This window comes from Mastigoproctus giganteus, chromosome 10, assembly GCF_048544385.1.
Source record: "Mastigoproctus giganteus isolate SK-2022 chromosome 10, ASM4854438v1, whole genome shotgun sequence".
NCBI classification, from domain to species: Eukaryota; Metazoa; Arthropoda; class Arachnida; order Uropygi; family Thelyphonidae; genus Mastigoproctus; species Mastigoproctus giganteus.
The window spans coordinates 182,065,313-182,081,418 of record NC_143584.1 but is presented as its reverse complement, the minus strand read 5'-3'; the positions used below and the strand labels follow the sequence as shown (position 1 = coordinate 182,081,418).

The 16,106-nt window shown below is 38.8% G+C and overlaps 1 protein-coding gene across 1 annotated transcript in view; it reads right to left on the bottom strand.

The window, feature by feature from the left end:
- Nucleotides 1-15,896, bottom strand: part of LOC150079597 (protein TANC2-like) — a 63,481-nt gene extending 47,585 nt beyond the window's left edge. Inside the window, exon 1 of the mRNA XM_090383758.1 lies at nt 15,605-15,896. Coding sequence (XP_090239884.1) covers nt 15,605-15,710 — 106 coding nt within the window. The 5' untranslated portion in view covers nt 15,711-15,896. The remainder of the gene's footprint in view (nt 1-15,604) is intronic.
- Between the last annotated feature and the right edge of the window lie 210 nt (nt 15,897-16,106).

The following is a 16,106-nucleotide window of genomic DNA, read 5'->3' as shown; positions in this document are numbered from 1 at the left end:
CACCCACCGATGAGAAGCCAATGAGCTTCGAATTGGTGCTGTCTGAGTGGTGGTGGTATCCGCCGAGAATAAGTAACAATAGCCTTCTCCATAGGTGAAGCGTTATTTATTCATTCGAGGTAGTGCAATACCATGGCAACTCGTTGTGAAGGTATTTATAATATGAGATACAATTAAAACGATTCATTAAAACTACCTTGGTAGTAGAAATAATGTGTGCATTACCCATGCATAAGTAAACTCCTTCATGATCTTAAAGATGTCGATTCTCCTTCTCCCATTGATCCGCGTTGGCGCCACCAAATGTTTTGGCTAACTACGTCAAGGAATTTTATGTTAAGCGATTATGGTAATAAAAAAAACAAAAAAAAAAAACAGTAATGATAGCTAAGGCTGCCACTTGGGAGTCTAACACGCCGATGGATCTGATATTCAGGTCCAACTCAAATACATTAAATTTAGACAAAATCTAGTCCAAATCTCGGATGTAAAATTTCACCAAAGCTGGTGAAATTGTTAGCAACCCTGTGTATAACTGCCACGTGCAAGGTCTAAAATCTTGACTATCTTGACCTGATCCTAACTTCCATATCGTGCACCACTGCTATCCCCATCCCCCGAGAAAATGCTCAACTTCGAACATGATCGGAATTGAACAATTTCAACTGCCAAATGTTTGCCACCCTACCAGTGATCCAATTGAAACCATGTTCCTGGCTAGCCCGATATTTCTAAACAAACAAAGGTGTATACAGGCAAATCACGCTTGCCCTATTGTGGGTCCAACTGGATTTTTTCCGTGAGGAAAAGAGGAACTTCGACCTTAAACAAACGGCTGCACGAGCCGTGGAAGCAGTTTTAGGATGTTGCGAACAGGTTCTATTCGAAAGCCTTGTATCATTTGGAAATACAAGAGTGAAGTGAGATGATCAGTAATTATTCTTGTAGGAATAAAATCACTTTTTTTTTTTAAATTCCACATTAAATTCTTGTCCTTTATCTAAATTATAATTTTCCAAAAAAAATGTGCGAGAGATGTTCAGGACAGGAATATGCAGCATAATGCAGAGCACGTTGATCTTTTGAACCACATTCACATTAAAACACGTATCGAACACTTTTATGCTGCAAGCCATTAATATCCCATCTCAAGCTCCATCCAGTAGATTAAGTGACCAGTTCTCACCTTGAAGATATCCACTACTTCACACGATTTCAAACTGAGTTCTGCGGAATCCTGGGGCATCGAAAGAGCTTGTTGGGGTTTCGTGAAATTTTTACTGAGAGAGAGACGTGATTGTATGATCTTTATTACTTTTCTTTCTCTTTTTTTTTTTTTTTTTTTTTTTTTGTAAATAAAGAAGGATAAATAACGTAGAAAACAGTCTACGATAAAAGTTCTAAAATAAATTGCAATATTTTAATGCGGATTAAGAAATATCCAATATTTAGAGACGTTTAGAGCAGTTTTTTTTTTTTTTTTTCCAAGTGTGAAAAGAATTGCCTCCTGTAAATTTTTTTTTGCCACAAGGGTTTTAAGGTTCCTTAAAAATCTCTTTTATGACAGCTTATACGCAACTATTTATCATGTGGTGTGTACCAAAAGTTAGAACCCAAAGAAAAAATATTCAATTAACTCTTAATTCCCTTATTATTCGAATTGCATGCCATGAATAACTAAGTACATCTGTATGAATTTTAATTTAAGAATATCGTTTAACGTAGTTTGAAAACCAGCATTACAGGCGTTTGTTTAACTTTATGAACGCAATTTGTTTCCCCACTCTGTGGATTCCGAATCTGAGTACTGTAATTGCTATTGCTCAATAATGTTTGTCAGGGTTATCCACTGCTTCTAAAAAAGTAAACATACCAAGATACTTTTCCATCTCGCCGGCAGATGGCACTTCCTACTAACAGCTGTTTTGTCACTGTTTTCAATTACCCAATGCATTATCAGCATCCGGGCGGCATCTTGAGCGTTCTTGGTCTCAGTAAATATAGCACTGACGCAATGGAAGTGCACAGCTCACGTATTGTGTCTGACAGTGGTCGATAGACCTCCGCTGAAAATGTCGAAGACCGCAGCTTGGCATGTGCTACTGTCGCCACTGTACGAAGTTCTTACGGTGGCGAGGGCGCTACCCATTTTTGTCGACACAACTTGTTCGAACACGATTTTACAGATGCCTTTTTCTTTCCCTCTCCCCAAGCGACAGAACGTAGGCCTCCATACAGTGTGATCATACAGCGATGGATACGTGGTATGAGGATCGAGATGGCAGTACATGACAGATAACAAAACAAATGACAGAAAATAAATAAAAACAAACTTACCAATGATAATTCGAAGCCAAACTGAACTTAAACGACTAAAAATTCCGAGAAATGCTGTATTTTAAATAGATATTAAGGTCAGTAACCCCTTGGTCGTGTCACATCCTCCCCGTCTGCATCTCAACCGCATTTTTTTTTCTTTTTCTTTTTTCCCGAAGAAAACGTGTAGCAAACATTTCCTGTACCAAAACCGCGCAGTTTAAAAATAAACTGCACCGTTCAGTGAAAGCGTATTTTATTAAGTAAACTATGGAATCGTCGTTTCAAACAAGCCCACAATTTGAATTGCTAAGCAATTTTTATATGTAATATGAATTTAGTCAGACAAAAGCACCTTAAAAACAGAAGTGAATGCCCAGGATGTGCTGACAGACAAACAGTAAACAGAACCCACATTAATTAAAAATCAAAATAAGAACAACTACTTTACAACAAGGTACAGAATAAACGATGATACTTCAATGGAAATCTATTTAGAGTGGCCAGACCTTAACTCTAAACCAGAAAAATCATAACTGACGACTTTTACAAAGGAACTTAGAAGGAATGATATCAAGATCCGCATTAATGGGAAGTCCACCGTTGCCGAGCTTGAAGAAAAGCACAAATTCAAATCACCAAGACAATGGTAAGGTGATTTTCTCTAATTATATCTAACAAAATTAAGAACCTCAACCTGATTGCCCTCGACACCCGCATCTCTCCAAACTCGGCTGTATCCTCGCACTTAAAAAAGCCCTTGCTAACTGAGAGGTCCTTGGGTGGATAAACAAGAGGACGACTTATACGCCATCGACCAGTCAGGAGGATCAGTCGCGTATACGAGACATAATGGCATTTACAGTGTCCATTTTAAAGTCTAAGAACTGACGCTGTAGACTGACCTTGAAGTGGCACGCGATGTTACACTTTCACGCAATTTGAATTTCTTGGTCACAATTATTACCAACTGGATAGACACACCCAACCTCTTTTAGCGGATTTCTGCCGAAATCAGTAACTTCTGTTTACACAATGCCATCAACACACAGGCAGGATATTTCCCAATTAACGCAATTACAATTTTTATTTAATTTTATTTATTTATTTGGTGGGGGGAACTGTACAAAAGTCAAGTTATAAAGACCCTCTACAAGCCACTAACCCAGTGGTTTTCAACCTTTTTTTAATAACGGCACCCCTAAGTAATTTATTTTATTTTGCGGCACACCCACCATACTGTACACCGTTTTATAATGAAATAAACATATAAATTTTAAAAAATAATAAGTTTAAGTAACTTAAACCCAAATTACGTGACACCCCTGGAACGTTGTTGCGGCAACCTAAGGTGCCGCGGCACCCCGGTCGAAAACCACTGCACTAACCGAATCGACTAAGGATGCAGCGAGAATTTTGATTACGTTCATTGCCATCTTCTCGCGGTAGCACAGTGGCTATAATCACCGTCCTCCCCATATCGTGTGGAAAAGGTCCAGGTTCGAATCCCGTCAATGAGGCGAGGAACTTTTATGGGCCTTTTCACACTGTGTCTGAGTTAATCGGTCTCAGGCGAGGATAACAAGGTTTTTTCTGCCGGTAACTGGGGAGAAACACGCCAGAGTAAACACGCAATTTACGGACATAATACAGAAGGGCCTCGGGCATCCCTAATATAAAATTTGAAATAATACTGTTGTTCAGTAAAACTTAACATTAAAAATTATTGCGTCTAAAATATAGTGTAGACATAATTAACCCCTGTAAATAGCTCTTGTTTACTCTACTTCGCCTAATTAAATCCATTGGGTATAATCGAATGTACTTTCCCTTCTTCTTAATTAATTTATTAAAACTATACAAAACTAAAAATTATACAAAGCTAAAAATCCATTACCATTTCATTAGAGAATATAGCACGCTAAAACTAAGTAATGTAAGCAGCACAAGAACTACACCTGAAAATGCATAAAGACTAAATAAACATTTTTATAAAACGGATAACAAGCATATATAGTAAAATACAAAATACAACAAAATTATGACATCCTAAAAGTATATAAGCCTTCGTGATCAACTCAGAAACTAACTGCAAACATTTGTCTATTGCGAAAAAAAAACATGTCATTTGCAAAATACGCAAATCGGTGGTGCATACCTCATTAGTATGACTTTCCTGATCGCCAAGCAAAGCTCACAATGGGTCCCCTCGCATCATTAATGAGTCCTGGTAGCACTGAAGACTCTCTTCCAGTGAGTAGTTCGTGATGTATATAAGGATTTTTTTCCCGAAGGTGAGGAAGGGGAAGATAACGACTCAAAATTTGTCTTCTCAGAGTATACTATATATCTTCTATGGAATTCAGGTCTATGAACTTCTAGACGACTCTCCATTCAGAAAATACTTTCAACCTGAAGTCCTCCGCCAGTTGTGCTCTTATGATGGAGCGTGTGCTCGTCATTAGAATGAAATGGTGAGCGCTATTGCATTCTCCAAAAAAAAAAAAAAAAAAAGAAAAGTCTACTATAGGGTTCAAGGATGTCTTTGCTATATCTCACAGCGGTCACAGTTCCTCTCTCGAAGATAGTAACTTCGTACGTGTATTGCATATTATTCCTGCCCAATATCAAACCGCCTCCTTCGTAATAGTCCTTTTCACTGATGTTTATAGCTTAGTCTCTCTCTCTCTCTCTCTCTCTCTCTCTCTCTCTCTCTCTCTCTCTCTCTCTAAATGAAATAAGTCGAGCATCAAACTGTAAACTGAATCTGGACTCATCCTTGAAGATCACATTGGATCATTGCTCTTAGATCCGATTGACATGTTATTTGAAATGACAAAACAAAACGACGTCAGTTGACACAAGCTTCTTCTCTGCAATGAGGTAAGAGCTTACACAATACAATTCGATGGGAGATGTTCCTCTGAGAAACTGCCAAATGGGAACACTGACATCAGTCTCCCCATGTCGTCTAACGGTTAAAATCGGATATCAATCATCTACTGGTGCAGTGACCCTTGGTTAACCTTGCCCAGTTCGGGATACTTCTATCCCCTGGAACTGTTTCCCCATTTGGAATATCTTACTTGGGTGGTCATTCAGAACCCTAACTATCTCCGCCTGTGAGTGGCTCTCTTTCATCCTGCTGACAGTTCACCATCGCAAAGGTTCACTCATGTAGTATGCCTTTGTCAAGTGACCATGAAACGTTCCCAGACGTACTTGGTATCCTCGCAACGACTGAAGTCTCACTTCAATTGTGGAACCGCTCTATTTAAAACTGTCCATATCGGCATATCACAACGATGTGAATGCGCTCATTTGCATTTGCATCAGTTATTTTATCTACATGCAATTCGGATTCAATTCCGTGTTCAATTCGGATTAAATTCCGTGTTCAATTTAAAAAAGGGAAAATTTTTTTTTTTTTTTTTTTTTTTTATGTAAACCCCAAACACGAGAAGACGAAAGAAGATATTTGTTGACATTGGACTTGAACTTCTGTAGACTGTAATTTTCAGGAAATACGTTTGAAGGAAGGTTGTTCCAGAAAACGGCAGTTGAATGAATAAATGAGGAAGATGAAAAGTTGGTTCTGTGGGTTTGAAGTTGGACAGTAAATGGATGTTGGTTGGTGGCGGCACGTGTTCGGACTGTTTTGAAAGAGAGAGCGGGAATTATAGAAGCCAATTCAAAAGAACAGTGCCCATGGAAGTATCTGTAGAAAAGGCATGCAGCAGAAACAGTAAGTCTACGAGACAGAGAGTGGAGAGACTCTGTTAGAGATGAATCATTAATTAACCTAACTGCCTCTTCTAAACAGAATCAAGAAGCCTGAGACAGGTTTTGGGGGAACCACCCCAGGTGTGGGAACAATATTCCATGGTAAGGCGGATTTGAGATTTGTAAAGAGTGAACAGCTGTTTGGAAAAAAAATAACGCCGAGAGCGAAAGAGAAAACCAAGTTTTTTAGATGCAGAGGAAGTAATATTTGTAATGTGCTTGTGCCAAGAGAGATTAGAAGTCAGGGTAATCCCCAAAAGAGATATATCATTTTGCCTAGAAATCGGAGTGTCACCAAAGATAAGCATAGGAGCAAAAGAATCCTTTTTGCGAGATATAAGACAAGACTGAGTTTTAGAAGGATTGAAATCAACTAAGTTGTCTTTGCCCCACTGGAGAATTACCTGGAGATCGGCATTTAAGGAAGCAGTAGCAGATTTTCGAGAAGTTTAAGCTGATTGAGTAGGACAAGGTTTCTCAAAATGGAAAGTGGAATGCAATGTGCTATCATCGGCAAAACTATGGATAGGATTTCCAGTCAATGGAAGAAGGTCATTAATATACAAGAGGAAAAGAGTGGGGGAAAGAACTGAACCTTGGGGGACACCATCAATAGTGGAGAAGTTAGAAGACAGAGGATCCACCATCACCCTCAGTGAGCGATCAAAGAGAAAACTGAATAACCAATTACAAAAAACAGTTGGCAAACCATAAGATGGAAGCTTGTTAAGAAGACCTTTATGCCAAACACGATCGAAAGCCTCTGAGATGTGAAGAGCAACTGCTTGTGTTTCACCAAACTTTTCCATTGAATTAGTCCATAAATGGGTAACATAAGCCACTTCTGGGTACCCACTTAGCTACCCAGAAGCATCAGTCACCTGGACAGATGATTCTGGGTACTCGTCCACACCACGGAAAGGTGGGCCAGTTCCAGTAGATAGGACACCTATGGTCTCAGAGTATGAGACAACAACAAAAAAAAAAAAAAAAAGAATTTCCTTCTCTGGGGCCCTCCCCAGAGTGGGGGGAAAAACCCGAAAGGAAGAGAAAGAAAAGAATAAAAATAATTAACTAAGATAACAAAAAAAAAAAAAAATAAATAAATATATATACTTAGTATATATATATATATATAAATATTGGTTTTTAGTATATATACACATACATACATACATATATGTAGATACTAAAAACCGAAAGGGGGAAAAACCGAAGGGGGAAAAGAGAGAGAGAGAGAGAGAGAGAGAGAGAGAGAGAGAGAGAGAGAGAGAGAGAGAGAGAGAGAGAAAAGAAGAGTAGATCTTCCAGTTGTGCAATCATTAAGAATGGCAGCATAAAAACACTTCTTTAGCAAATACCTGGAACATCTGAAACTTACGACAGTCTCTTAAAAATATAGCTTCTTCTCCTGGAGCTATACTATCAAGAATTTCACGTATCGCTGTCCTGGCATTGTCATATATTCGACATTCATATAGAATGTGCCGCCAGCCTTCCCTGACCCCGCAAAAACAAAGGTCCGTGTTACTTAGTCTTAATGCATATAATTTCTCATTCATTGACCCGTGCCCTGTTAACAAAAATGACGACTGTAAATTAGGTGTAAACCAATTGCGAACTTTTTTATCATTCAGAAAAGTCACGTTCGGGATAAACAAGTTGGTCACTCTTCCAGTAGGTATGGTATCCCATCTTGTCTGCCATAAACTGATTATTTCATTCATACATCTTTTCTTTTCGCCTCTACAGTCCTGCAAGAATAATTTCACTGACACGATCTGAGGAAACGTCGACATCAGAAGTTTTGAAACAGTAATCCGACCAAGGAAAAAAAGAAAAGAAATCTCGCAGGTCATCAAATTTTGCATTCTTGTAATGCCAAATAATACGAGGTTAGGAATAGCCATGAGGTAAAGGCTCCATTGAAGAAGAGACAATCACCAAGTTGTGATATGAGGTGCCTAAAGGACCTCTCACTTGGACTGTGTACTTAGAAGGGTTGTTTGTAAGAAAAAGATCAAGCGTGTTGGCTGTATGGTTAGGATTGTCCGGTATTCATGTAGGTAAATGAACAATCTGTGGAAGGTCATTAGTAATTGCAAAAGTCTCAGCATCTCGACCAGCTGGGTCGGCATGACTAGAAAACAGAAGCCAGCTGGAATTGTGAACATTAAAATCACCAAGGAAAATTACCTCACTGTTAGGAAAGTTGGACTGGAGGAAGTCATAGAGCTCCAAGTGATTAATGGATTTGGGAGAACGGTAGAAACAACAGATGAATTTGACACAATGAGGTAGAGAGATTTTAAGCCAGAGAAGATTGAAAAGAGGAGATTCCAAATTACCAAGTCTCTGACAGAGAATATTGGATAGATATATTCACCTTTGAGGCAAAAGGAATCATACAGCGAATAATTTGGGCAACTGAAATGAGCAGTAGTTGAATCAACCGATAACTGAGATTCTGTCAGAAAACGTACATGGGGTTTGGCAGACTGCAAGTGGAAATGGACATCGTTGCGATTAGAATTGAGACCACGTATATTTGTGAAATGAATTAGGAAGTGCTTGGGAGGTTTAGATCTTTTCGCAGATAAGTTTACTCTATTAGTTTGACAATTCATGGTGTATTCAATAGTAAGAAAAAAAAGTGGGTGGGACATGCTGTATGAAGTAATGAATTTTTGGATATGGCGTACACATGGTAAGAATATACCCAGATCCTTGACATAACGTGACTTGGACAATGCTCCCCGCATACACACTACTCGGCTCCCTCCAGTCACTATCTGGCAGAGTAGAGGTAACAAGATTATACACTAGCTGATCCGGAAGCCTCCTAGAAAGTTACCAATAGGTTCGGTCCGGTGTACTAACTAGCGGCCGGTCTGCAAACACCGTTTTAGAGCTGTACCCTCGAAATGTAAGGAAGATTGAATCTTGCCATGATGTCCATCATAACCTCAAAAGTCATCAGTCATACTGAATGATGGAAGAGATGGGGAAGGGTTGACCGGAACTTAGGTCTGGAGACTAAACATGGGTTCCACCCCTTCAAGCCTCCAATAAGCAAAGTGGTGGTATTGCACCACTTGATGAGAGTCATCTACCCCATAGTATTGCCTGATAACACAGAGAGGCGGCATTCCTCCATGTGGTGTGGGCGCCACACCTTGACCCCTGCTTACGTTGGTTCATATCTCGATGGTCACTCACATGTGCTCGTGCATGGAGGTTATACCCAGGATTACTAACAGTCCCACCATCGTGAAGGTGCAAGCAGAGTATCTGGCTGTCACAGACTGTCCGGGCTTCGCCGAAATTGGATCTCCTTGACTTGAATATCACCCGAATATCAGTTCCATCAGCGTTTTAGACTCCCAGGTAGCTAGTGCAGCTTGTCTGACATATCTGAGATGCACCGGTCGATGAGAGTCATCTACCCCCTAGTCGGTGACATCCTCAAGGACCATCAAGGAAAATGTGCAGTCGACTATACCCTAACTTTTGTCAACTAGTATATCCTTCGTTACCAATCTTTATCATTTTTTTCATCTGTATATTTGCATCACGTATCAAGAACATTGAACAGAACAAATAAACGGAATTCATTCATCCATCTCTTCATTATACTGTATATGGTAATAAAGTTAGGAATATTGTTGGCTCATAAAAATGTGACTCGCAATTGTCTTTTTGTAAGAGAAAGAACGTGGTACACCAGCAAGTAATCATAGCAATTTAAAAAACAAAAAAAAGTATTTCCCAATCAAGGAATAACATTTGTTTCATGTAATTTCTGAATTTTTTCAGACATGCGCCATAAAATTAACGTATTCGAGAAAGATTCTATCGGAGATGAAAAATTCAATGAAGGTAAAACCAGGGCCATGGTTATTTGGAAGGAAAAGTAAATTTTTAAGGAAATCCCAAGGTCTAATAAAAGACGGATGATATGGGATGAAAAGTTCCATTAGAAATAATTACTATCAGATCTTTTATGAGCAACACCCTCTAAATAAAACCGTGCGCTTTAAACATGTAATCCGATTACTAATTTTCATTTTTATTTTATTATTATTTAAATACTATCTTATTTTCTGAGCGGACACTCCTTTCTCACTACTCAATTAAATACATTATTAATGGAGTAATGACGGGATTATTGTATTCTACAAATAAAATGCAATAATAATCCACAAATGTCTTATTATAGGTAATTAAGTTTGTCCCTTAATGAATGGAGCAAGTGGGAGGAGAAACTCACCATGGGGGATCAAATTTTTAAATGAACTAGATTATTATTTGCATCAGCATGTTAGAGAAATACTAGGAATAAAAATATTTTAGACCTAATCATTACCCACGAACCAAATGATAATACAGGGCTCACAGGCAGGTACCATTAGCAGGAAGTGATCACGCAGAAAGAGGTCGCAGTTAAAAGTAAAGGCATGGGGTTTGAATTCCGGAAAGGGGACTATCACAGTTTAAGAGGCTAGATAGCCTCTATCAACTAGGTAGATAGTAGAGGGAAGATAAATACATTAGAATTATGGAATATCTTTAAAGCAATTTAAAGGATTTTTTTTCCCAAGTATGTTAATACAAATAAGAAGAAAACGAATCAAATAGGATCATTATGTAATGGGTGCGAAGAGGTAGAGATCATGATGTTAAATTTTGCAGATGATGTGAAGATTGGGAGAATGGTTAATTATCAGCACCAAGAAGCGCTCCTACAGGATGTCTTGAATAGACTTCAATAATGGTCAGAAAAGTGGAAACTATATTTTAATACAACAAAATGCAGGTCTTACACTTGGGGAGCAGCAAACCCAAAAATAACACCTTTGGTGGGATTGAATTGAAAACAGCAAAGGAAGTGATTTGAGAGTTACGATACGATCGGATATGAAATTCTCCAAGCAATCAATAGGGTGCCATGAGCTCGGTTCGATAAATCATCGATAGGATACCATAATCTCGGAGAGCTCATGGTATCCTATCGATGATTTATCAAACATTTGCTTGTCGAAATTGGAAGATCATAATTCTACTGTATAAGGCAATTGTAATACCACACTTAGAATGCTCTGTTCAAATATGGTGACCGCACCTAAAAAAGGCATCAAGCTTCTTGAAAGAGAAGGTGGAAAATGGGCAACCCTCTTGGGGAGATTTGGAAAGGGTATTCGCACTTCAGAGGGAATTGATTGAGATCTATAAGGCGATCTATATTGAGATCTATAAGGCGATCTATATTGAGATCTATAAGGCGATCTATATTAAGATCTATATTGAGATCTATTGAGATCTATGAGATTTATAGAGGGGATAGTAAAATGAATGAAGACGAAATTTTCAGTTACAAATAATTCCCGAACAACGGCGCCACAGATTAAAATTACCGTGGATTGCAGGAAGTTTTCTTTCAGAGAGTTAACCACGTGAGAAGGGAAATATATTAGTTCTTGATTTTATATATATACAGGGTATCCTTGAAATAGACGTCGATATTTATTGAGGGAATGAGTTCAGTAAAATCTTCTTCAAGAGTGTTTCCATTTAAAATGGGTTTCCTCAGCCTACAAGTTATTTTTTGGTAGGAATTTTTTCCCGCCACAAAGTGCGGTTCAAGGTATCTTGATCAGTTAAACCTCGAGATGTCATGCACTCCCATACTCCATCCATCCATCCATGTCCTCCTAGGTCTTCCTCTTCTCCTTCTTCCTGGAGGTACCCATTCCAGGATAGCCTTTGGATATCTGGTTTCTTGCATCCGTGTTACATGTCCATACCATGTTAAACGCTTTTCTTCGATAGTAGCAATAATATTCTTTTTCACTTCCATTTTCTCTCTTATGTCTTCATTCTGTTTTCTGTCTCTTCTAGAAGTTCTTGCTGAGCGTCTCTAAAATTCCATTTAGTTGGACAGCAATTTGTTTTCCCCTCGCCTATTCAAAGTCCAGGTTCCGCTCCATAAAATAAAAGACTGCACAATTGTTTGAAATATAAGTTTATTTTATTTAGAATATTTCTGCAACACAGAACAGAATTTAGCATGCCCATAGATAGCCTTTCTGCCGTCTGCAATTCTGCAGTTCATTAAAATACAAGAAAAGTCTACACTCAGTTTGAAGTAGGAGCAACGGATTTTGAGTTATGGCGTTAAACAGATTAGTGATGTCATTTCCGCTTCTAGCGTTTTGCGAACATCACGAAGTGGGATATGCAAATGAAATCGTTGCACAAAATGTTATGTAAATTGCCGTACTGTATTTTTTATAAAACGCTTCATTATGTACATGGCGAGTAGAATATGCAGACATTCACTTTGTGTATGGTATATGAGAAGGAAATGCTAGAGTTGCAGCCATCGAATACCAGCGTTGTTTTCCAACAGGGTGATAACACCCTAATTGGCGTGTGTTTGTCAACGTCCACTGAAATTTGAGGGAATGGGGTACAGTGGAAGGGCATCACGACCGAAGCCGGCTCCAATCATGTTCTATACAAGCAGAGGAAGAGGTGCTGGATATCGTGACATTAGATCCTCCACCAGCACACGAAGAATTGTTGCAAGAACAGGTCATTCAAAAAAGGAGGCCAAATGGACATAATTCAAAAATGGTATTCAAGTATGGAGACCGCATCTAAAAAAAGACATCGAGCTTCTTGAAAGGGTCCAAAGATGGGTAACTCGCCTGGTGAGATAGGCAAAAGAGCGTCCATATCAGGAAAGACTTCGAATATGTGGGTTGCGTTGCACAGCTTGGAAACTAGGAAGGCTCTGAGGGGCAAATGTAAAATGAATGAGAACGAAATTTTCACGGTTATAATTGATTCTAGAAGTAGGGTGGAGATGTTTAGATTGCAGGAAGTTTTCTTTTAGCCAGCGAGTTATAAATTACTAGAATAAGTTACCTACATGGTGGTAGAGGCTGACAGCTTGTGGAAATTCCGAAGTCAGCTGGATAGTTACCTACGGGAGGAGGGAAATCATTTCCCGGAAATGCATAGGTTGTCTGTTTCCTTTTCTTTTCTTATTTATTATAATTTTTTATTATTATATTACTCTTTTTTTCTTTCTATCTTTCTTTTTTTTTTTTTTTTTTTTGGCTGGTGCAGCATTGACCTTAAACGGTTTGGTGTACTGCGTGAACACGGGCTGTATGCATACTATATACAGGAGTTCACGCATTGCAAGCAGAAGATTCACTTGCGCTTCAGCAATTTTGTTTATGGATACGTAATCGTATCAATAACAGCCCTAACTTTCTTATCAATATCTTGTAGGCCGACGAGGCAACATTTACATGAGATGGGATATTCAATATGCACACTCTGCCTACATGGCCGTGGAAAATCCTCACACCTTTCAACAATCCCGTTTTCAAGTGATGTTTAGCGTTAATATGTAGGTCGGCATTGTAGGCGACATTGCTAACACTTCTGGAAGATGTTACTTTAAGTGCACGTGCCAATATGTGGTTTCAGCACGATTTCGGGCGACAAGTAAGAACATTGGATTGGTCGCGGTGATACCATCTCTTGGCCACCACGCTCTTCTGACCTTAACCTGTTGAATTTTTATGCGTGAGGTTTACGCCATAGAGGTTAATAACTGAGATGACTTGTTAAATCGCATCCACGAAGCTGCCGGGGCTATTAAAAACAACACAGTGCCACTCGCTGTGTAGAAGCCTGTCTTCTATCACACGGCACTCATTTCGAACATCTTTTGTTATATTTCTTTTGATGATGCTTCATTTTAATTGCAGTACTAATAAAATTCATTTACTCTTGCTGTACAACGTTATTGGGTTTCTGAGTGCTCTTCAATTCATAGCTAAATTTTAATCAACGAACATTTATTGTTTTGGATTTACTGATCACAATGTACAGTTCAAGTAACATTATTCAGATACTCAGTTATAATTAAAATAAAAAAAAAAAACATTACATAAATAAAACGTTTCTAATTAAAGTAAGCTTTTTCATAATGATTGCTTTTCATAAATTTACTATTATATGCGTTTTGCATATAATAGTAAATATAATAGAAGCGGAAATGACGTTATAATATGTTTAGCGCTCTAAATCAAAACCGGTTTCTCCGACTTCAAACTGAGTACAGACTTTTATTGTATTTTAATGGAACCATTCCCTCAATAAATATCGGCATCGATTTCAAGGGCACCCTGTATATATATTTTATTTGTATTTATTTATTTTTATTTTATTTTATTATTATTATTTATTTTTTGTGTTTTGACTAGTGCAGCAATAGAGCCTTTAGCTCCCTTGTACTATACTACTAATACTAATGCTAATATTAATTAACGAAACGTAACTGTTTGACTTCTCATCAGCTGAAATACGTGCCAACATCATCATGGTCACTTTGTCTGGTGTAATGACTGGATGAAATGCAGCGACTATATGTGAAGGCCATACAAGAAGTCACAATGTGGCTGCTATGGTCGTCAAACTGTTGGATTCATTGCTTCTTTATTTATTTTGCGAAGTGGACAAAGTTCCAGAGAGCAGCTGAGAAAGAATACCGCCTTTAGTTTTCGGCGGTCAACAAATCCCCTTCCTTCTCAAAGTGTCGGCCGAAGACTGAAAAAGTGTCAAATGATATTCTTTCTAGCCCGGAACTTTGGAACTTTGTCCATTAAGCAAAATAAATAAAGACGCAACGAATCCAACTTATGTAGAACCTTCCCACACTATAATTCCATTCCATAAACTTGTGCTATGAAGTGGCGCATGCGGATTCATCACCTTTGGGCTTGTACATTACATCATCCGTAAGGAATGGCATGGGGCGGAATTCTTCGAATCACGGAACCTCTTTTCAGTTATATACAATTCGCCGTCGGTGACCTCTTTGAAATCTTTCTCTTTTCTTATCGTTGTTTACGGGTGCGGATACAGAATATCAAATCGCAGTTCCGGCTACAATGGTTTGTCTAGATATAGGAGGGTCAAGGCTGTAGCTGAAGATGGACATTAGTTGCAGCACACTCTTAATGCATTTGCTGTGTGCAGTTCTAGCTAATGGTTTATTTTTTCTGAATAAACCAGTGTTTGTAACAGTTTCCTCCTCACCGAACGCTTAGCTGAACCACGTGACGTTAGAAATCCTGTTTTGCATATGCTGATGCAATGCCTGCCTCAACCTAACTGTTATTAATTTGAGTATTACGACTTATTTTATATACATTTCTGGTTGCCATATATATATATATATATACAAGGCTATCCGACACACTTATGTTCTGATTATTTTCGGTATATTAATAAAAAAAGAAGAAGAAAAAACTTCGTAAGGAGGGGTGAAATAGAAAACCGGCGAAACGAAATAATCTACGTATATAATTATATAAAAGCTCAACAAACCGATTCACTTTCTGCCTCAACCTTAGACATAATCTTCAACACCAAAGGAATTTCAAAATCAGTAATTGCATAAGACAACGGCAAAGATACTCACATGACTGTTTCCGAAAAAACTTGGTGATAGGACGAAGCAAATCCAATCCACAAGTCCAGACCATGCTGGTCAGCAAAAGAATCAGCAGAGAATGGCCACTGGCCATCCTAGACACGTGAAGAGAGCCGGGATTGTAAGCCTAAAGAGTAGCCGTGGGGAAGAAAATGCATCTATTTAAGGCATGAAAGGGGTGATTAGAGCAAGGTGGCCTACCGAGGGCAGGGCCACGGCGAAAGCAACAAGGTGGATTACTACATCTAGGGACGAACTAAGACTGTTGACTCGGCACGCTGTTGCTAACGTCTTAAGTTGGATGGGGATGCCTAAAATAACCGATGACGGCAGGTTATCGACCATACAGGTCATGGTGACGGGTGAGGAAAGTCAGGAGACGACAGGCAGACACATACACGGTGCGCTTTCATCCGCTGGCGCCGGCTCATTTTTTTAGTCTATTTCAGCTCGCAATCACAAGGCTCCCCCTCCTTTGTTTCCGAGTAAA